The sequence below is a fragment of the Lipophrys pholis genome (assembly GCF_963383615.2).
Source record: "Lipophrys pholis genome assembly, chromosome: 22".
NCBI classification, from domain to species: domain Eukaryota; kingdom Metazoa; phylum Chordata; class Actinopteri; order Blenniiformes; family Blenniidae; genus Lipophrys; species Lipophrys pholis.
In genome coordinates, this window is record NC_137644.1 from 2,651,062 (window position 1) to 2,673,107 (window position 22,046).

General features: G+C 47.0%; 2 protein-coding genes across 4 annotated transcripts; one reads left to right on the forward strand and one right to left on the reverse strand.

Moving 5' to 3' along the window:
* The first annotated feature begins 626 nt into the window (after positions 1–626).
* Positions 627–12,157, forward strand: dclre1c (DNA cross-link repair 1C, PSO2 homolog). 2 transcript variants are annotated; one of them, XM_080492082.1, is made up of 15 exons: positions 627–940; positions 1,780–1,831; positions 2,504–2,588; positions 2,658–2,717; positions 2,806–2,861; positions 7,171–7,272; positions 8,708–8,780; positions 9,051–9,191; positions 9,285–9,386; positions 9,468–9,604; positions 9,675–9,729; positions 10,216–10,304; positions 10,410–10,504; positions 10,848–10,934; positions 11,131–12,157. In XM_080492082.1, exons 1-15 carry the CDS (start codon positions 832–834, stop codon positions 12,048–12,050), a joined length of 2,163 nt encoding a protein of 720 aa, XP_080348208.1. In that variant the 5' UTR covers positions 627–831; the 3' UTR covers positions 12,051–12,157. The 2 variants fall into 2 exon arrangements, with proteins under 2 accessions (XP_080348208.1, XP_080348209.1); XM_080492083.1 differs by having other exon boundaries at positions 645–940; positions 2,504–2,563.
* Positions 12,158–15,538: 3,381 nt separating this feature from the next.
* kics2 (KICSTOR subunit 2) lies at positions 15,539–20,712 on the reverse strand. 2 transcript variants are annotated; one of them, XM_080492142.1, is made up of 3 exons: positions 20,238–20,712; positions 17,611–17,908; positions 15,539–16,558 (listed from the first exon to the last, which is right to left on the reverse strand). In XM_080492142.1, the coding sequence occupies exons 1-3, from the start codon at positions 20,467–20,469 to the stop codon at positions 15,739–15,741; spliced, it is 1,350 nt and encodes a 449-aa protein (XP_080348268.1). In that variant the 5' UTR covers positions 20,470–20,712; the 3' UTR covers positions 15,539–15,738. The 2 variants fall into 2 exon arrangements, with proteins under 2 accessions (XP_080348268.1, XP_080348267.1); XM_080492141.1 differs by having other exon boundaries at positions 17,611–17,923; positions 20,238–20,646.
* Positions 20,713–22,046: the final 1,334 nt, after the last annotated feature.

Below are 22,046 nucleotides of genomic sequence, written 5' to 3' on the forward strand. Positions count from 1 at the left end.
CTGGTCCTACGTCTCCAGTGGGCCCAGTTGAGGCGGAGAAATGCCTCTTGGTCTCCGGAGGAAACAGCTGGATTTACCTGGAAGGACACGGGGACGAGCGTCCCACTCAGAAAGTAATGAACCACTGGGAGAGAGAAGTGATATCGCCAGTTGTTCCTGGGCATGGAGGAGAGACGAACAGGAGAACGTCACATCACCTGAGTGTGTTTACAGTGGAAATGTAAATAATGTTGATGGCATTGGAGAGGGTGAGAAGGAGAAGGGTAAGCAAGGCTCTGGTGTGCTGTATTGAAGAGCCTCGGGTCAGGGGCATCACACAGCAGACAAGACCTATTGTAGAAAGTAATGGCGGAGCACCCTGAGGCTGAGAAGCAGGGGATTAAAATTGGGTTTGAGGAGGCTGACAGGCTGGCCAAGAAAACCACGACCAAAAACAGTGAAGGAGATTCTGGTGTGGGGAGGAAGAGGAAGAGGAAGGGGCAGAAAGTGTCTCAACGGGTTATTAAAGGCAACGTGTTTATTGGGGAAAATATACAGTAGAGCAGTGGGAATGACAGAGAGTAATACAACCAGCAGGGGGCGGTAATGCAACACTGATGATGGAAACTGCGTTAAATCAAAACGAAGAAGAAGAACAAAAAGAAGGAGAAGAAGAAGAACTCAGCTGAGGGGAGGGACGAACACTGAACCCGCCGCGATGTGACGCTGGTTTTACCCCGTTTATCGTTTATTTCCTGCTAAAAGCGGGTAAAGGCCGGAAGTAACGATGAGCTCGTTCGCGGGTCGGATGAAGGAGTTTATGTTTACTTTCTGCTAAAACCGGAAGTAACGATGAGCTCGTTCGCCGGTCGGATGAAGGAATACCCCACCGTTTCTCTGGACCGCTTCGACCGGGAGAACCTCCATTCCCGGGCTTATTTCCTGTCCCACTGCCACAAAGGTGAGCCTCACCTCAGCCTCGACCCCCAATCCTGAACCAGAACACCGAACCTTGAACCAGAACCCTTTAACCCTGAAGCCCCAATCCTTAACCCTTTCACCCTGAACCAGAACCCCTTAACCCTGTACCAGAACCAGAACCATTTAACCCTGAACCAGAGCCCCTTAACCGTGAACCCCGTAACCCTGAACCAGAACCCTTTAACCCTGAACCCTCAATCCTTAACCCTTTCACCCTGAACCAGAACCCCTTAACCCTGAACCAGAACCAGAACCATTTAAACCTGAACCAGAGCCCCTTAACCGTGAACCCCTTAACCCTGTACCAGAACCAGAACCATTTAAACCTGAACCAGAGCCCCTTAACCGTGAACCTCGTAACCCTGAACCAGAACCCTTTAACCCTGAACCCTCAAACCTTAACCCTTTCACCCTGAACCAGAACCCCTTAACCCTGAACCAGAACCAGAACCATTTAAACCTGAACCAGAGCCCCTTAACCGTGAACCTCGTAACCCTGAACCAGAACCCTTTAACCCTGAACCCTCAATCCTTAACCCTTTCACCCTGAACCAGAACCATTTAACCCTGAACCAGAACCCTGAACCCTCAATCCTTAACCCTTTCACCCTGAACCAGAGCCCCTTAACCGTGAACCCCGTAACCCTGAACCAGAACCCTTTAACCCTGAACCCTCAATCCTTAACCCTTTCACCCTGAGCCAGAACCCCTTACCGGATCCCTTTAACCCCGAACCCCGTAACCCTGAACCAGAACCGTTTAACCCCAAACCGGACACCCCCCCCAGCCAAAGTCTTGACTGTGCCTGTCCCCCCACAGACCACATGAAAGGACTGAAAGGACCCCTGCTGAGGAGGAAGCTGCACTTCAGGTAAAGCTGGACAGTGTCCCTCTTCATCCTGCAGTCAGAATGAAGAAGTCAACCCAGGTGACCGAGGACAACCAACCAACCAAACACCTCAGTCCTCAGAGACAAGAAGAGCTTCGAGAATCACTGTTTAAAGATCACATCTCAAACACGGTCTACGTTTGTTTTACTAACCCTAAATGATGAGACACAAACAAAAAGAATAATAAACCAATAATATGAACCATGATGTTGTAAAGATGTGACTCAAGCAGTCAGACCGGGTTAATAACAGGGAATTAGATTGGCAACCTATTGATGTAAAAATATATATATATATATGTTTAAGACAATTATTAAAGTTAAAGTATGTGTTTTCTCAGGAAAATTAAAAAGGTGAGAAATATGTGAATTTAAAATTTTACAGTTGATATGTTTCTTAAGAAAATGTCATAAATATATCAAAAAGACAGAAATAGCTTCAAAAGCCTTCAAGGTTGAAACTGCTAAAGGATCTTAATATTGAACAAACTTCATGAAAAAGTAAAGAAACCTGAAGAAATGACAGAAGTTAGACATAAAGGAGAGAACATGACGTTATTTCTTTGAGCCACATGAGTTTGGTTTGACGTCACTTCCCTGCCAGTGAATTCCTGATGGAATGAATGAAAAGTTGTTTTTCTCTGACTTTTCCAGTCGAACCGTCAGACTTTACTGCTCCTTCGTCACTCGAGAGCTCCTGCTGAGCAACGCCAGGTACGCTTTCTGGGAGGAATACACGGTGAGTCACCGCTCAGCCTCGCCTGCTGCCCGTCTCCAATATTCTTCATCCTGCCAAATCTCACGCCAGGTTCCTCTGGAGCTGGAGAGCCCGACTCAGATCTCGCTGGTGGACGAGGCGTCGGGAGAGGTGCTGAACGTCGACAGGCTGCTGCTTTCACCAGCTCGCCCCCATGTGCCGACGCTCATTGGACCCTCTGTTGTTGTTTGTGTGGCAGAAAGAAGACATTGTGGTGACGCTGCTTCCTGCAGGTCACTGTCCCGGCTCGGTCATGTGAGTCAAATCTTCTCTGTTTTCGATGCACAGGCGTGTTTCGCCTCCGGCTTGCAGACACAAATGTCAGATCATTCCACGTTAAAGCCGCGGATTTTTAAAATAAAGTGACCATCTCAGATCTGCTTCGTATTTGATGAAAATAACATCCATGTAGTCAATAAAATAACTTCACAGTTTTAGTTCTGTATATTAACAAAGTTTAATAAGCCAGAATTTCAAAACCATCTGCTGGATGATTTAATTTTTCAGCTATTGTTCTCCCCTTTAAAATGGTTTATGGAATTCACTTATATAGAGCTTCACATTCAGGAAAGTTCCAGGAAAAAGCAATTGAAAAGATTACACATCATTTACAAAGAAAAACTTTGCCTTTGCGGGCAGCCTCATGCTGGCATTGTGCTGGAGTTGTCCAAATATTTTTCCTGTGCCGTCCAGTTTTAAACATGTGAGAATACACCGTCAGTCTGGGGGAAGACGTCTGGTGAAGCAAAGAGAAGAAGATCGTAAAAATTCCTGATCCTCCCTTAATTTCCTCTCTGGTTTTGCCTCATCTGAGGGTCCTTGGATAGTGATGAGGAAGATTCACTATGCCATCTTGTGGCAGGAAGTGGTACTACTACAAACTGAACCAGGCTGTGGTATGTTGTTTTGGGTTATTTTGGGTATAGATACACTCCCTCCGTAAGATTTGAAAATCCCACACTGCATATTTGCTGGGTTATGGCTGGATAAAGATATTTTAAAAAGTAATATTTTTGTTCTTTTTGCTGCTGGAAATCTACAGTATGACGAACATCAGGGGCCTCATTTATAAAACCTTGCGTAAGATTCCTACCTAAATGTATGTGTGCCCAAAAGCAGAAAATGGTGTGCGCCCCAAAACATTTCGGAGGGTTAGGATCTGCACACACTTTCCTTTTATAGATCCAGTCCACCTGGACGGTGGACAGTTCAGACCCCGTCCTCAACACGCCCACTTTCTACCATCAATGGTCAATGCACTGTACCTCGTCAATATTTTTGCGTCTCAGTCAGCTTATTGATAACCGGCATTTGACGCTAAATCCTGGCAGAAAAGACAAAGAAAAAAGATTTTACTGTGGGAGAAATAGTTCAGGAGGAGGTGGAGGTCAGGAGATGATATTATCTGGTGTCACAGTAGTGGGATCACTAATAAAAGAAAAAACAGGTGATCAGCAGCTCGTCGTCACTGATGGAGATAGTGTGAGAGTCTGAGAGCGATCAGTGACTGTAGAGGTGAAGGAGAAGAGTCTGATCTGAAGGTGGAAGTCAGGGGAGAGTGACATCTTGGAGGAGGGTGACTTCATAGTGGAGAGTGACATCATGGAGGAGGGTGACTTCATAGTGGAGAGTGACATCATGAAGGAGAGTGACATCATGGGGTCAGAGGAGAGTGACATCATGGAGGAGGGTGACTTCATAGTGGAGAGTGACATCATGAAGGAGAGTGACATCATGGAGGAGGGTGACTTCATAGTGGAGAGTGACATGGAGGAGAGTGACATCATGGAGGAGAGTGACATCATGGGGTCAGAGGAGAGTGACATCATGGAGGAGGGTGACTTCATAGTGGAGAGTGACATCATGGAGGAGAGTGACATCATGGAGGAGAGTGACATCATGGGGTCAGAGGAAAGTGACATCATGGAGGAGAGTGACATCATGGGGTCAGAGGAGAGTGACATCATGGGGGAGAGTGACATCATGGGGTCAGAGGAGAGTGACATCATGGAGGAGAGTGACATCATGGAGAAGAGTGACATCATGGGGTCAGAGGAGAGTGACATCATGGAGAAGAGTGACTTCATGGAGGAGAGGGACATCATGGGGTCAGAGGAGAGTGACATCATGGGGTCAGAGGAGAGTGACATCATGGAGAATAGTTCTTCTTCTTCTTCTTCTTCTTCTTCTTCTTCTTCTTCTTCTTCTTCTTCTTCTTCGCGCTGGACAAACACGTCTGACGTAGACTTGATGATGACAAAACAACTTATGGGACAAGATATTCAAATAGATTTTACATTTTATTATAATATCTGACTTATTTACCATAAACTAAGATGACCAGTATAAATAAACTACCTAATATATATAGCATATATTAATATATGTAGTCTGAGGAATCAATCCATGACCTTACTCTGTTTTAGCAAGTAAACAAAATAAACATACTTATGATTTCTGAAACCCTTAATAGAGCATTCTGGTGTTGATATAGAGGGTTTTCAATTTATAGACATGATCCAAACAGGTTTTGGAGCCGGTCCTAAAATCTTTACCAAAAGAACTTTAACCAGGAGGATTTTCTAAAGGAGCTTGATAACATGAAATGGGATTTGGTTTGTGATATTGACGATGTGCTTACCTCTTGATTTATTTATGGATCTCTTCATGAGAGCTGTTAACAGACATGCCCCGTTAAAGAAACGTACTGTTAAATTAAAGTGCTCCTGGGTCGACCCTGAACTAAAGAGCCCGATGGCTCAAAGGGAGGAGGCCAAATAGGTTGTAGTTCTTTCTGGTTCTTATGAAGACAGAAAACTTTATTCTACTTTAAGGAGTCATGTGACCGAGGTGAACCGAGTGAAAACGAGAATCTCTGCTCGTGGTACAGACAGTAGGAGAATGTGGAATGTACTCGATGAACTCCGGGGGAAACAATCTACCTGTACTTCTTTGGTTGAAGGGAACGAGTTTATTGGACTAAACCATCAGACTGCAAATGATTTCAATGATTATTTTGTTTCTAAGGTTTCCAGGCTTAGAGAGAAAATGGATTGTACTGCTGAGTCCAACTCCGATGAGCTGATAAACATTTATTGTGAAGGATAAAGTGTAATTTTGAGTTCCATCAGGTTAATGTTGTGCAGCTGGAAATGAGATCTTTGACTATTGGTGGAGCTGCTGGTACAGACAACCTGCTGTGGAAATTATGGGCTGTACATATTTCTAAACTAATCTGTCAACAGATCAGTGGAGCGTCTCCAAAGCTTTGGCAGGAGGGTTCGATCATTCCGTTACCCAAAGACACAAAATCTTCTGTCTGTGGTTGGAACAGTCGGCCTTTTAGCATTCTGCCTATTCTGGGTGAAATATTGGAAAAGATTGTATTTGAGAAAGTACAAGACGACTTTTCTCTCAATGATTTAACTCCAATGTTCCAACTCACTTCTAGGTCTGCTCTTTCAGAGAGTTTATTTTAATGGTGCATTATCTTGTAGTAAGTCCCTGGACTGTGGAGTCCCTCAAGGAAGCTGCCTCGGACCTCTGTTGTTTAAAATGTTTACTAATGATATGCCGTATGTCGTCGGTAAGGCTACATTGACTATGTTTGCCGATGATTCTCCTCTTTATTGTGCAGTCCCTTCATGTTCAGAGCTTGACCAGGTTCTGTCTTGTGAACGGTGAAGCTTCTTGGACTTTGGGGTGATTGCTCACTATCATGGTCTGATCCCATCAACAACCTGTTGCCACAACGCGTCAATGTGCACCGTTTCTGAATTCACAGTTACTATGTGGTGTTGTTTGTACTTTGGTTTGATCATTGAGGTTACTGTTCAGTATGGGCTGCTGCATCGAACTGCCGTCTAAGAAAATCACCAGCGTCTCAAAACAAAATGCAGGAACGTCTTGGTTGGCTGACCGTCGAGCATAGACTGTCTGCTCATATATTAATATGCTTTCACAGAATTATCAACACTCTGACTCCTACATTTCTCCATGATAATATCAGTTACTGCTTAAATACGCATACACATTACACTAGAGGGGCAAACGATGACTTCACCCCGACCTCAGTCTGACTCCATGAAGACGACTGTCTTCTATAGGTCGTCTGTGCTTTGGAACAATCTACCACTTGTGGTTTGTGATATTAAGGGAAGAACTGGTTCTAAAAAGAGACTAAGAATGTATTTTGTTCTCGGCACCATAATACAATCTTGATTATTTGATCGAGCGAGGTTTTGTCATGTGATACAAGAAGGGTATGTGGCTTTTCCCTGTTTTATTGTTATTTTACTCAGTGCTTTTAGTGTTGTTGTTTATTTTCTTCTTTTACTTGAGTAATTGTGAGTAATTGAGTTGTGATGATTGTTTTGCGTGTACTGCCTGGACCCCAGCAAGACCAGCTGTGGTTTTAGCGTCAGCTAATGGGGATCCTTTTAAATAAACAAATAAAACCTCTCATCTAATGTCTTCTAGTGGCACATCTCAATACTTTGGAAAAGTTTTTGTGGTTCAAATGCGTTCAAGTAATTCCAAGTGTGTGTGTGTGTGTGTGTTTCAGGTTCCTGGTGGAGGGCTCCCAGGGAAGCGTGCTGTACACTGGAGACTTCAGGCTGGCTCACGGCGATGCATCCAGAATGGAACATCTGCACTCTGGGGGCAGGTCGCTCACCTATAAACACTATATTCTATCTTCATCACAAGTATTGTGCAGAATATACTAAAAAAGGTTGGGACAAGTGTGTAAAATGTGACTAAAAAGAAAAGTAATTTAAATTTCTTTTAAAAACCACATTTCATTTTCAGTCAAATGTAAAAAAAACACATGAGACATTGAACGTTCAGCGTTTATAGAAGTTGATGTGAAATATTGGCGTTGATAATGAGAGCAGATGTCAGGGACCCACCCTTCACCACTTCACTGTGAGCTTCAGGTACAAGCTGCTTCACCACACCACCTTTCAACCCTCCACTGATTGAGGCCACGTTTCCACGTACGCTCCACGGTGATATTTCTCTAACCCTCGCATTTACACATAAACCAGCTCCGACTCGCCACAAACCATGATTCCTGAAAACTCAGGCCACAGTGGAGTTCTGGAGAAACTCCATGTCTCTAAAGGGGGGAGGCAGAGGTTTACACCACTGCCCCCTGCAGGTTTGGATGCTCAGAGCAGCTTTGAGTCAGGTGGTTATGTGGGTCTGTGGAAATTAAATTGGTTTTTTTTTGAAAGTATAGAGCGAAATATCCATTTTTGTAAAAACCTGGGGACGTGTCAATGTGGCCTTGGAGTCACACGCTTGATGACAAAAGATTAGTGCTGTAAAACATAACGCGTTCATTTAATTAATTCATTTTAAACATTTAACTCATTACAACTTTTTATGTAATTAACGCAGTTTTGTTTTGTTTTTTTAACTCCCTTACTGGTGCAGTCGTCTTTATGGCTGCAGCACCGCGGCTACAGAGCCTCTCACTCTTTGTGGATTGCACAGTGATATCTGGAAGTGTTCCTGAGCTTGTGCAGTGATTTCCCATAGAAATGGTCCTGGAACATTATGCCTTCGCATATTTCTTGTCTTGTCCACATCTTCAACAACTCTATCTGGTTTCTGCTCTTTGCTCTCTGCATTTAGCATTTAGCATGTAGCATTGTCCCTTTTGTCCCAGAAGGTCCCTGAAGCCTAAAGCTTTAATAAGAGAAGTGGAAGCAGACCTGCCAGTGTCTCTGGGTCAACGCTGTCCTGAGCGTGGCGAGCTGGCAGCGATGGCGCCGTGAGCAGCATCAGTGGTTTGATACAGGTTGTGCAAAAAAAATGCATCATGAAGAGGAAAAAATTCAAAGAAAGAGGAAAGTAGAGAGGCGAGATCAATTTTCCAGTGTCCAGATGTAAGTGTAGCTCTGCTGTTCTACAATCTTCTGTGAATTTAAAACTCAACTTTTACAGGCGTGCGTTTAGTCCACAATTCTTTGTTTGTGCCATCTAGTGGTCATAGGTGGTATATTCTGATACGTACTTCACTTTTTAACAGATGAGTTGCCTAATCAGCAAAAAATACTCGTGTCATGATGTCCCTCTTCACACTGTCTCACCAGGGTGAAAGATATTCAGAGTGTTTATCTGGACTCAACTTTCTATGACCCGCGCTTCTACCAGATCCCCACCCGGGTGAGGAGTGTTTGATTTCTCCAGCCTGAGATACAACAGACTGCATATATCTAAAACATATATAATACTCATTTTTAAAAGTGTGTGTGTGTGTGTGTGTGTGTGTGTGTGTGTGTGTGTGTGTGTGTGTGTGTGTGTGTGTGTGTGTGTGTGTGTGTGTGTGTGTGTGTGTGTGTGTGTGTGTGTGTGTGTGTGTGTGTGTGTGTGTGTGTGTGTGTGTGTGTGTGTGTGTGTGTGTGTGTGTGTGTGTGTGTGTGTGTGTGTGTACAGGAGGTGTGTGTGAGTGCGATCTCAGAGCTGGTGGGAAGGTGGATCAGTCAGAGTTTGTATCACGTGGTGTGGCTGAACTGCAAGGCGGCGTATGGATACGAGTATTTGTTCACCAAGCTGGGAGGAGAGTTCAACACTCAGGTGAGGTTCTGAACCTGCTGGGAATGTTCTGCTGGTTCCTGTCGGTGGTCTGAGTATTGACCTGGAACTTTCCTTCATCCTTTCTTTCTTCAGATCCACGTCAACAATCTGAACATGTTCAAGAAGATGCCAGAGATCCTGAGCTACATCACCACAGACCGCCACACACAGATTCATGCCTGTCGACACCCAAAGGTCCCCCCCTCCACCCACCCCACCCCCCCATCACCTTGTATGAACCATCTCCACCATCTTTGTCCGTCTCTTCCTGTGCAGGATGACGACTTCCTGCAGGGCAACCGGCTGCCGTGCGGCTGCTCCGCCCCCGATGGGACGCCGCTTCGCATCATCAGCATCAAGCCGTCCACCATGTGGTTTGGAGAGAGGACGAGGAAGACCAGCGTCGTCATCAGGTAAGGACGCACCTCTTCATTACAAAGTTCCAGTTGCTCCAGAGGAACCATTTCCTTCTTGTTCCTGCAGAACGGGATCCAGTTCCTACAGAGCTTGCTACAGCTTCCACTCTTCGTACTCTGAGGTAAGAGTATCTCTGGAGGATTACTTCTGTATGGGAACAAAGCATCTTCATCTTCATCTTCTACCACTGCAATGTCTTTTTTATGAGCAGTGAAACAAAAACACAATGTTTGATTCATGTGACTTTTAACACATCTGGAGTGTACGTTAACCCTTTCAGAGTAAAGGATCTCTCTCTCTCTACAGACTCTTTCTGGAGGTTATTTATTATATAACTCACATGAGCAGCCAAACAAACAAACCCTCCATAAAAGAGTCCAATAAATCCAGTTTTCCTTCCTTCTTCTCTCTTGAAAACGTTTGTAAATGACTGTCTTGTTAGAAATCACAGCCAGAAGTGACAAGATTCCGCAAAGTAAAAACAAAGTCAACATAAATCTTCTCTGTGTTATATTAAATGTCAAAATTAAATTTTCACAGTTTTTTTTCATTTGTGTTGAAACGTGTTGGTCAGGAGATCTGTTGACGTCAATGTCTTCATTCCCAGATTCAAGACTTCCTGTCGTACCTGCAGCCTGTCAACATTTACCCCAGTGTGATCCCCATCGGTCGCTCGCTCCCCCAAGTCACTCAGATGTGAGGAGTCTTTCTCAAAGTCACGCGGTTCATCCTGAAATACCGTCACTGTGAAGCGTGAACTGTCTCTGGAGAAAACTCAGCAGGTGTTGTGTGTCGAGGCAGGTTGAAGCTGATGTGCAGGAAACGGAGCGACGAGGCGGCGCCGCTCTACAAACCCCTGGGGAAACTGAAACGCAGCAGAGAGCAGCGTTCTGCCGGTACCTCCTCATCCTCCCACTGGAGTCGGCGGCACATGAAAATACGGCTACAAGTAACATTGCAGCCGCTTGATAGTTTATACTTTATTAACCTTGAGGAAAAACTAGACCTTCACCAGGACCCTTGAAATTATTTTTTATATGTAACTGAAGGATTTGTTTTTCCACATCTGTTTCGTATTTTAGCATCTAAAAGTCTTTGATTTGTTTTGGTGACTAATAATCTACAGAAGCAGTTAAATACCTCCTTTTATTGTCTGAATATAGAGATATGTTGCATCCTAACTGTGAGAGCTTAGTGTCAGCGTACAATCTCTAGCGTTCAGGTGATGTGTGTGTTCAGAGTGTGAGAGCGATGACGAGCTGTTCGACGGGCTGCATGTGGCTCCGGTGAGGAAGAAGAAAGGATCCAACCAGGGCCAGCAAAATAGTGAGTCCCCGTGAAAACACAAGTTCCTTTTGAGTTTTGGTGCTTTTTACTCTGATATTATGGAAGAGGAGGTTGAGGTGGAATAGTTCTGAAATGCTCCTCACATGTAAATGTGCTGATGTTCCAGAGTTTACTGGAGATACTTGAACATTTTATTGTTTTTTAAAGCTGGTTTTGCTCTTTTGTTTTGTTTCAGAGAAAGTTCCTGACACTGCAGTGTCTGCGGAGGATTTTATACCAGTGACAGAGTCGCTGACGGTTTCTCACAACTTCGTCGACTGCACCGAGTCCAACAGCGAGGTGGAGGAGGAGGTGGAGGAGGAGGAGGAGGCGGCGGTGGCGGAGGAGAAGAAGGAGGAGGAGGAGGAGGAGAAGAAGAAGGATGCAGAGGAGGAGGAGGAGGCGGAGAAGGAGGAGGAGGAGCATCCAAGCACCTCCTCCGGAGCTCCAAAATGGCAGGACTTTTTCACTGTGGAGATGCAGACAAACAGCCAGAATAGCCAAACTCATTTCTGCTGCTCAGCAGTAAGCTCCGCCCCCTCCAGTCTCAGCGGCTCGCAGTCCCCCGAGCTCTTCAGCGAGGAGGAGGAGGATCCGGTCCGGTCCGGCCCCTCCTCCCAGAACCTCCCTGACACGCTGCTCCTCGCCACTGAGGAGATGGTACTGAACCGAGGGGTTGTCAGGATTCAGGGGGCGGGGCTAAACGAAGGAGGAGGGACCATGGTGCAGGGGGCGGGATCAAATGGAGGAGGGACCGAGATGCAGGGGGTGGGACCAAATGAAGGAGGAGGGACCCGGATGCAGGAGGCGGGACCAAATAAAGAAGGAGGGACCATGATGCAGGGGGTGGGACCAAATGAAGAAGGAGGGACCATGATGCAGGGGGTGGGACCAAATGAAGGAGGAGGGACCAGGGTGCAGGGGGTGGGACCAAATGAAGGAGGAGGGACCAGGGTGCAGGAGGAGCAGCAGTCCCTCTCTCAGGGCTCGTCGGACTTCGATATTCCCTCCACGCCCGAGTCGAAGGCGCCTCAGCTCGAAGTTCTGTCACAGTTGTACCACCAACTGGCTTCAGGCGAGGAGATCCAGATGCTGCACGGACGAGACCAACATTAGTTTGTTTGAACGGTTTTGTTCACATGACTGACTGGAGAATTAACTCTGTAAATACACTGGGGATGGGTTTGGATCGGAAACACTGAAATAAAAGTTTTCTTTAGGTTCTGAAACACTGCGTGACTTTATGAACACAGCTTTACCTCCAGCCTTAAGCTCAGCTCTCCAGAGATTTCAGTTATGAAGATTTCAGTAATACCATCTTGGCGGTTTGAATCCTGCTCTGTCCAGGTCATTGTCGTCGTGTCCTTGGGCAAGTCACTTTCCAGTTGGAGGGGCCGAAGGCACCAAACGGCAGCCTCTATCAGCAGCCCCAGGACAGCTGTGTACCTCCACCGGTGTGACTGGTGTGAATGAAGAAGGGCTTCTGTATGCGCTTTGAGTCACCTCCAACAAAAGCTCTATTATAGCACCATTATTATCATAATTTTTATTATTATCATTGTTATTATCATAATTATTGTTATCATTATTATTATAATTATCATTGTTATCATTATTATTCTGTGGCGGACGTGCAGTTTATGACAAAGACTGTTTATGACGATGAAAAAAAATACAAGTTCAGTCTCACCTTCAGCTGCAGCAGCATAAAAAAGCTGCTATTCCCAAAACTTCTGGGGGTTGAGGAGGGAGACAGACGTCAGTTTTTCATGGTCTTGGAATACTATAATGGCAAATAACATAATCCTGAATCCTGTTTGTAGTGAGCACAAGTAAATTACACCGGACCTCTGTGTGCTTGGAGTGCTGCGGTGCGTTCAATGACCTCTTGGAAAAGTCCGTCTTGAAAATGGTTTGGACAATAAATGTCTTTATCTTCTCCTTCAGCCATTGTAGGTTGATAAAACCTCTATTAAATCAACACAACATTTTTGTTCGTGCAGCTGCTCCAGATGCAGTCAGTTAGCGCTCGAGAGTGAACTCTCTGACGATCCAATCAGAGGGCAGGAATATGCTGACGTCAGTATTAAAATCTGATTGGTTGAAGCAGCAGCGACCAACACTTACTTTACACTGCAGACGCCTGCAGAATTGAACCTGAAGGCCTCAGGCAGATTTCTTTACTCGGCAACAGATGATGGCTGAACTGTGATTGGTTAAAAGCTTTAATATGGAAGTTCAGTCTGGAAGCAGCAGTCAGGAGAAACTATGAGAGGAAGCAGACAGACAGTTTGGAATTATTTAGGAAGTATTTATGGACAAAATATGATCAACATCAGTCTGATTCTGATATTATTCTTAGGCCTGCAGAGAAGCCTTCAGGCCCTGCCACTGTTATTATTATCATTATTATTATTATTATTATTATTATTATTATTATTATTATAATTATAACAATGCAGTGGCTGTGGACGAGGTGGGCGGGGCAGTGAACGGTGCAGGGGCATGTCGGGTAACCAAGGAACCAACATGCCTGGTCTTCTCCTCATCCTCCATCTTCTCCTCATCCTCCACCTTCTCATCTTCCACCTCATCCTCCATCTTCTCCTCATCCTCCACCTTCTCATCTTCCACCTCATCCTCCATCTTCTCCTCATCCTTCTTCTCTTCATCCTCATCCTCCATCTTCTCCTCATCCTCATCTTCCATCTAATCCTCCATCTTCTCCTCATCCTCATCCTTCTTCTCCTCATCCTCCACCTTATCCTCATCCTCCACCTCATCATCCATCTCTTCTCATCCTCCACCTTCTCATCTCCCACCTCATCCTCAATTGTGTTTTATCACTGAATCCTTCACTTCAATCATTTGTTGATGTTCATTTTAGTTAGTGGTATTGAAATAAAGAAGAGCACATAAAAGATAACTCATTGTATACTTACAGTGTACGTTTATATACTACGGAAGAGTTTTCGGAGCCTTGAAGGAAAAAAAAAAATTTGGAGGCTAAAAAAACATAAAACTTCAGAAAAAGTCAAAAATCAAAGTTGAGATATTTTTCCACGGGGAGACGTCTGTCCGTCCCTCATTATTTGCCCGTCGATGTGAACTCACATTAAATCACATAATTCTGACTGTCTAGTGTTGCTGACTGCTTATGGACATGTGATTTTAAACAGGACTTCCTTGGTTAATAAGAACATTTAAATAAGCACCCGGGGCTCCGTGCCTTTGTCCTTCGTATTCGACGAACTTCCACGACAGAACAAGGCTGCAGGCTGCAGGCTGCTCCGTCTCTTCTGGTCCTGAAACTGATGACTGACTGTGTTTATGAGCAAAATTCTGTCCTGAAGCAGCTTTTCACCGCTTCATTAAACCGCCTCCGATGCATTTTGTAGAAGCAGTCACACGCGCTGGCATGTGGATAGACGGACTTTGTAAAAAACTTTTTTTAGGAAGCCTCCTAACACCTTTCACTAACTCCTTTAGGAAGCCTCCTAACACCTTTTAATAACTCCTTTAGGAAGCCTCCTAACACCTTTTAATAACTCCTTTAGGAAGCCTCCTAACACCTTTCACTAACTCCTTTAGGAAGCCTCCTAACACCTTTCACTAACTCTTTTAGGAAGTCTCCTAACACCTTTCCTTAACTCCTTTAGGAAGCCTCCTAACACCTTTCACTAACTCTTTTAGGAAGTCTCCTAACACCTTTCACTAACTCCTTTAGGAAGCCTCCTAACACCTCTCACTAACTCCTTTAGGAAGCCTCCTAACACCTTTCCTTAACTCCTTTAGGAAGCCTCCTAACACCTTTCCTTAACTCCTTTAGGAAGTCTCCTAACACCTTTCCTTAACTCCTTTAGGAAGCCTCCTAACACCTTTCACTAACTCTTTTAGGAAGCTTCCTAACACCTTTCCTTAACTCCTTTAGGAAGCCTCCTAACACCTTTCCTTAACTCCTTTAGGAAGTCTCCTAACACCTTTCCTTAACTCCTTTAGGAAGCCTCCTAACACCTTTCACTAACTCCTTTAGGAAGCCTCCTAACACCTTTCCTTAACTCCTTTAGGAAGCCTCCTAACACCTTTCACTAACTCCTTTAGGAAGTCTCCTAACACCTTTCCTTAACTCCTTTAGGAAGCCTCCTAACACCTTTCACTAACTCCTTTAGGAAGCCTCCTAACACCTCTCACTAACTCCTTTAGGAAGCCTCCTAACACCTTTCCTTAACTCCTTTAGGAAGCCTCCTAACACCTTTCCTTAACTCCTTTAGGAAGCCTCCTAACGCCTCTCACTAACTCCTTTAGGAAGCCTCCTAACACCTTTCCTTAACTCCTTTAGGAAGCCTCCTAACGCCTTTCACTAACTCCTTTAGGAAGCCTCCTAACACCTTTCACTAACTCTGTGACATCATCCACAGGGTTAAGGAAAAGTGGATAGGAAAGGCGATAGGAAGAACTATGAGGACGCACCCTGGCACCTAATAGTCCTTCTTATCTCCTTTCCTATCCACTTCTCCTTCACCCCAGAAGTGTTGAAGTGGCGGCCATGATAAAGAGCGTTGGAATTCTCACTAAGCTGAGGAAATGAGGCTCAATGCTTCTTTAATCAAACATTTGTCTCAAAACTTTATTGAAATTGAATCAAGCAAAGATTAATGTTGCAAAATAAAATCTGAAGCTGTTAAAAAGAAGCTGAAAAATTAAAATCAACAGTTAAAACAAATTCATGGAGAGTTTAAATCTCTTTGGTCTGGAACTTATGTCCCCCCCCACCCCGGTGGGTTTCGACCCCCCCCGGTGGGGCTCAGCCCTTGGAGCCCGGCTTCAGGGTGCTGAAGGGTTTGGAGTTGCGCAGCGAGCTGCAGATCTCCTGGAGGAAGGCGGTGATGTGCAGGTCCTTCTCAGACTTGCGGCCGTCGAAGATGACGACCAGCGTGAAGTGCGGCTCGGGCCGCGACAGGAAGTAGGTGCTCTGGACTTTGTCGTCGTAGAAGTGCACCACCTTGTCCAGCGAGTTGAGCTCGGCGGCGCGGTCGCCCATCATCATGATGACGTTGGGCCAGTGAGTGAGTGGCCGCTCGCCCGACGGCAGTGACACCACGGCGGGGAACTGCTCCACGCCTTTGGGCGCCTCGCGGTACGACAGCGGGTGGTGGTAGCCGTGACCCTGGAAGCTCTCCAGGCCGCGGTTGTCGAACACCAGCGACACGTTGCTGGCGTCCTGCTTGCGGATGAAGCTGGAGATCTTGCCGTGGTAGTCGGGCGCAGTGCGGGCCGTCAGCGCCCTCATGTCGGCCGCCGCCGTCTGCCGGCTCAGGGCCTCGTGGAAGTAGAAGCTGAACTTGGCGAGCAGCGCGGCCTGGAAGCGCTGCAGCCACAGGTACAGGTGCGGCGGCTGCACGGCCTTCTGGGACTGACCTCCAAACAGGTGCTTGCGGGTCTCCTTCTGCCGCTGGAACAGCTGGCCCCACGCCGTCAGCTTGGCGCCGGCGCCGTGGAGGCTCAGCAGGGCGGGCAGGAAGTGCCACTCCGACACCTGAGCCTGGCAGCGCAGCAGCTGGGTCACCACCTCCACCTCGGTCTGGAAGCCCTCCTCCACCCGGCCCAGGATGGGGTGATGGAACCTGCAGCAGGAAGACCTTCAGTGCTTCTACAACCAAACTGCTTTCCTCCAAAGAACAGACCAAAACATCTAACTCTTCCTGAGATGTTCCTCTGAGATGTTCCTGAGTGAGATGTTCCTGAGAGATGTTACTGAGTGAGATGTTCCTGAGAGATGTTACTGAGTGAGATGTTCCTGAGTGAGATGTTCCTGAGTGAGATGTTCCTGAGAGATGATACTGAGAGAGATGTACCTGAGATGTTCCAGAGATGTTCTTGAGATAGATGTTCCTGAGTGAGATGTTCCTGAGATGTTCCCAAGTGAGATGTTCCTGAGTGAGATGATCCTGAGTGAGATGATCCTGAGTGAGATGTTACCGAGATGTTCCTGAGTGAGATGTTCCCGAGTGAGATGTTCCTGACATGTTCCTGAGATGTTCTTGAGATAGATGTTCCCAAGTGACATGTTCCCGAGTGAGATGTTCCTGAGATGTTCCTGAGTGAGATGTTCCTGAGTGAGATGTTCCTAAGTGACATGTTCCCGAGTGAGATGTTCCCGAGTGAGATGTTCCCGAGTGAGATGTTCCTGAGATGTTACTGAGTGAGATGTTCCTGAGATGTTCCCGAGTGAGATGTTCCTGAGTGAGATGTTACTGAGATGTTCCCGAGTGAGATGTTCCTGAGATGTTCCCGAGTGAGATGTTCCTGAGTGAGATGTTACTGAGATGTTCCCGAGTGAGATGTTCTTGAGAGATGTTACTGAGTGAGATGTTCCTGAGATGTTCCCGAGTGAGATGTTCCTGAATGAGATGTTCCTGAGTGAGATGTTACTGAGATGTTCCTGAGTGAGATGTTCCTGAGATGTTACTGAGTGAGATGTTCCTGAGTGAGATGTTCCCGAGATAGATGTTCCCGAGTGAGATGTTTCTGAGATGTTCCTGAGATGTTCTTGAGTGAGCTGTTGAGATGTTCCCGAGTGAGATGTTTCTGAGATGTTTGATTGAGATGTTACAGAGTGAGATGTTCCTGAGATGTTCCTGAGGACTTCAGCAGGAGGCTGAAGGTGGAGACTCACTTGGAGCTGTACTTGTGCAGCACGGCCTCCAGCGTGGTGACCAGCTCATCAGAGTTGATGGTCTTCTGGCTGCTCAGCGAGTGCATCTTCTCGTACAGGTCAGCCATCTCCATGCGAGCCTGTGTGAAGTGGCAGAGCTGCTCGGACAGGTGGGACAGCAGGTCCTCCAGGTGGAGGGTGGAGGAGGAGGTCCCCGGCTGGCTGTGGCGGCCCATCGTCACCACCTTCCTTAGCTCGTTGTACAGCGACGTGTAGATGGTCCTGATGGAGTCCTTCCTGCTGAAGAACGACTGACCCCCTGTAGACCAGAGACCTGGGTCAGAGACCAGACCAGAGACCTGGTCAGAGACCTGACCAGAGACCTGGGTCAGAGATCAGACCAGAGACCTGGGTCACAGACTAGATAAGAGACCTGGGTCAGAGACGAGACCAGAGAGCTGGGTCAGAGATCAGACCAGAGACCTGGGTCACAGACTAGATAAGAGACCTTGGTCAGAGACAAGACCAGAGACCTGGGTCAGAGATCAGACCAGAGACCTGGTCATAGACCTGACCAGAGACCTGGGTCAGAGACTAGATAAGAGACCTGGGTCAGAGACGAGAACAGAGACGGGAGACCTGGGTCAGATATGAGACCAGAGACCTGGGTCAGAGATCAGACCAGAGACCTGACCAGAGACCTGGGTCAGAGACTAGATAAGAGACCTGGGTCAGAGACCAGACCAGAGACCTGGTCAGAGACTAGACCACAGACCAGACCAGAGACCTGAGTCAGAAACCAGACCAGACCAAAGATCTGGTTCAGAGGCCAGACCAGAGCAGAGACCTGGGTCAGACACCAGACCAGAGACCAGAGACCTGAGTGAGAGACCAGACCAGAGACCTCTCGCCGCTGGAGGACGAAGCCCTCTCTGTCATGTGACCCCTCTTTTATCAGCTACGTCACAGAGCAGTGGAACTAAGAGGCCAGAACCAATCGGTTGTTGCTCTGGGCGACGCTGAAGCATTCATCATGTCATATCACACAACAAGCTGCCAATAAAGAACCACTAAACTAGAGAGAACAGTACAACAGATCCAGCTGCAAATTAGAAACGCACCTAGTAGAACTCTGTCTAAAATATTGGAAGCAGCTCGCTCAGCTCTTTTCTTTAATAAACAGATTACAGGCCAAAGGCAGAGTGGAACCAAACTATTTCATCTCTTCTAGATGAAGAGACCCAGACAGACTCTTCACAAACACAGATATTAACAGGATCATGAGGCAGTTTGATCATAGATTCATCTGAATGTGACGCTTCTGCAGCTAAAGAGACGGGTTTAAACCAAGTGACTCTCCATCGTCGGTGGAGGAACAACAAAAACATCCAGAGCAGCAATAAGTCAGGAGCCACAGCCGCCCTGAAGGGTAAAGCTCCCGGACCTGACGGGTTCTGTCCAGAACTCTAGAAAACACTGAGCCATCTAGTATCCGGAGCACTCTGACGTGTATGGACACTGGTTTGGGTGTGGTCACCCCCCCCCCCCCAACACTAAACCTGGCAAACATCCAGCTTATCCTAACAAAGAGCAACTCCAGATATCTGGAGCTCATTTAGACCCACTAAACAGTAAACTGCTTTCAGAATGACCTGCAACAGGACTGGAGAAGGTTCTGACATTCCTAATGAATCCAGAGCAGACCGGATTCATACCAAGACTCTTTTACAACAGTGAGATTACTCAATGTAATTCATATCTCTGGATGTGGAAAAGGCATTTGAGAGGACCGACTGGAAATATTTACTCACTGTCCTGGAGAGGTTGGGGATGGGAGGGGACTTTCTGAAATGGATCCAGACACTTTCCACATCCCCAGCAGCCTGTGTTCTGCCTGACGCTGCTCCAGCCCTGCCTTACACCCCACATAGAGGGTCCGACAGGGTCGTCCTCTGTAACACTGGAGCCCGGAGCTCAGGTCACCAGGTCAAGAGCAGAGGTGATGATTTAAACTAGCTTTAAAATAACCCAGATATCCTGTCTACTATTCATGACTTTGGCTCCTTATCAGGTATGAAATAAATGTTGATCAATCAGAAACTGTGCCGCTAGGTAATTCTAACATCCAAAGTCTGTCCTCCAGCTGTCCTCCAGCTGTCCTCCAGCTTGTCCCCTGAAATCTTCACCAAACCTGCCAGAGCTATGGAGGCTGAACTCTCCAGTCCTTCATCAAGGAAAGAGGGATCTGGAGAGGTGACGGGATCTTCCCCGTCATCACCAGGACCTATGAGCCTCATTAAAAAGATCATTTTCCTACAGATTTTCTCTCTTCTCCAAATGCTTCTCTCTGGTTACCCAAAAAGGTTTTCTATTTCTCAGCTGACCTCAGGGTGGATCTCTCTCCTGGTAATCTATTACCCACCCACACTGCCACCACTGTTCAGAGCCTACGTCACACCACTATACACTTAACTATTAAGTTATCTATTAGGTTAGTTATCACTGACTTATCTACTAGGTTATGGTTTTGTATATTTAAGAGCTAATCTCTGGGATTAAACTCTCCTGGTCATCCACCAGGTTGTGAATCTATCTTTAAGAGAACCAGAGGAGAACCTGTGTTTAACCCCTCCCTGCCCGGCTCTCACCGAGCTTCTGTCCCAGGAACGTCAGGTGGTGGTAGGCCTTCTCGGCCGCCGCCAGGTGAGCCAGGGCGGCCAGCAACGCCCCCCACAGGGCCCCCGAGCTCCGGCTGCCTCCGTCTTTCTCCTTCTCCAGGTAGTCCTTGGCCCGGTCGAAGGAGAAGAGTCCGAGCTGGGTGAAGAAGCTCTCCAGGATGGCTCTCTCCCGGGGCACCGGCCGCAGCTCCTCCTCGGCCATGAAGCCGGCGTCGTGCAGGTCGACCGGGCACTTCAGGAAAACGTTAGGGCTTCATCTCCAAACATAACACGTCACATTGTTACCTGGCAGGCCAGGAAGTTAAAAACTGAGTCTGAGTCGAGCTTAACGACGATCAACTAACAGGCCGGCGCCATATTGGCAGGATGTAAACAGTACGGAGACTCCCGAGGGTCAAAGGCTTCGAACGCGCTTACGGTCTGAGCTGCGCATGCGCAGAGCATCGGGCGCCAGCTGAGCAAAACTACATTTGATTAAAAAGGATTTAAAATTTTTTAATGTAACTAAAGTAGTTTTATGAAACGTTCAAGTAATTCTTTAAAGATGCATTTATTTATTATTTCGGGCACTTCTAGACTCCCAGTGATAGAGAAAACCATTAAATGTACAGATCAGATTGATCGAATTACAAACTAATAAACTGAATAACAAACAAAAAGGCAGCAACCAAGATGGACTGGTAGATGGACTTATGGATGGATGGATGCTCACTCCCCCCCGACTGCCAGCTCATCTCCCCCCTCCTATTCCAAATCCAACAGGAGACTCCCTCCCTTTCCCCCCTCTGAACCCTTCACTCCCATGGCAGTTCCCACCTTCCATCCTGATTGGGCAGAGAACCCCCTTCATCCAACCTGCACAGGGGACAACCATGTCTGCCAGCCTTTGTCTCTGCAGTCCTGCACCAAGTCACTCCTCACACCCCTCCTCTCATGGCAGTAGGTTCCACCGGGATGATCAGCAGAGAACAATACTGCATGAGGCCTGAGGGACGTGTGGACAACATCAGGAAACTGAAGCCTTCCCTTCAGGTCAACCTGAGTTCCCACGTTTGGGCGGTCTTGCCCGCCCTAAAATGTCAGCGAGCACAGTTTGTACTTTGTCATGGCGCCATCTGTATCTGCCCTGGGCGAGGGCCTTCCTGCATCCTGTCAAGATGTGTGCCATGGTTCCTCTTTGCGCACAGAACTTTCACATCGGATCATCCCTCAAACCCCATCTGTGGACTTTCACTGGAGATGGAAGGGTACCGTAGACGGCCCTTAGCAGGAAGGAAATCCAAAAGGGCTCAAGCCTCCAGAGGTCACTCCTGGTCACTGTCCTCCTGGGAAGATCCCATTAGGTCCAGGGTCCCTGGCGTCCCAGCTCCACCGCCTCAGCCTGCCTTCGCTCCACTTCTCGGTCCCTTATTTCTGCCTGAAGCACGGATCTTCTTTCTGCCACATTGGCCTTCCTCCAGGTCTGGAAGTGGATTGATGGGTGATGGAGGATGGATGGATGATGGACAGATGGATTTAAAGGACTATTGTGTTATTAAAACATGGCTCAGTGAGTAAGACCATGACTCACATCCCGCCTCGACCGCAACGCCAATGTGACAGCAACTACACCAGGAGGCTCACACGCCAGGAGGCTCACACACCAGGAGGCTCACACTCCTGGAGGCTCACACTCCAGGAGGGTCACACTCCTGGAGGCTCACACTCCAGGAGGCTCACACACCAGGAGGCTCACACATCAGGAGGCTCACACTCCTGGAGGCTCACACATCAGGAGGC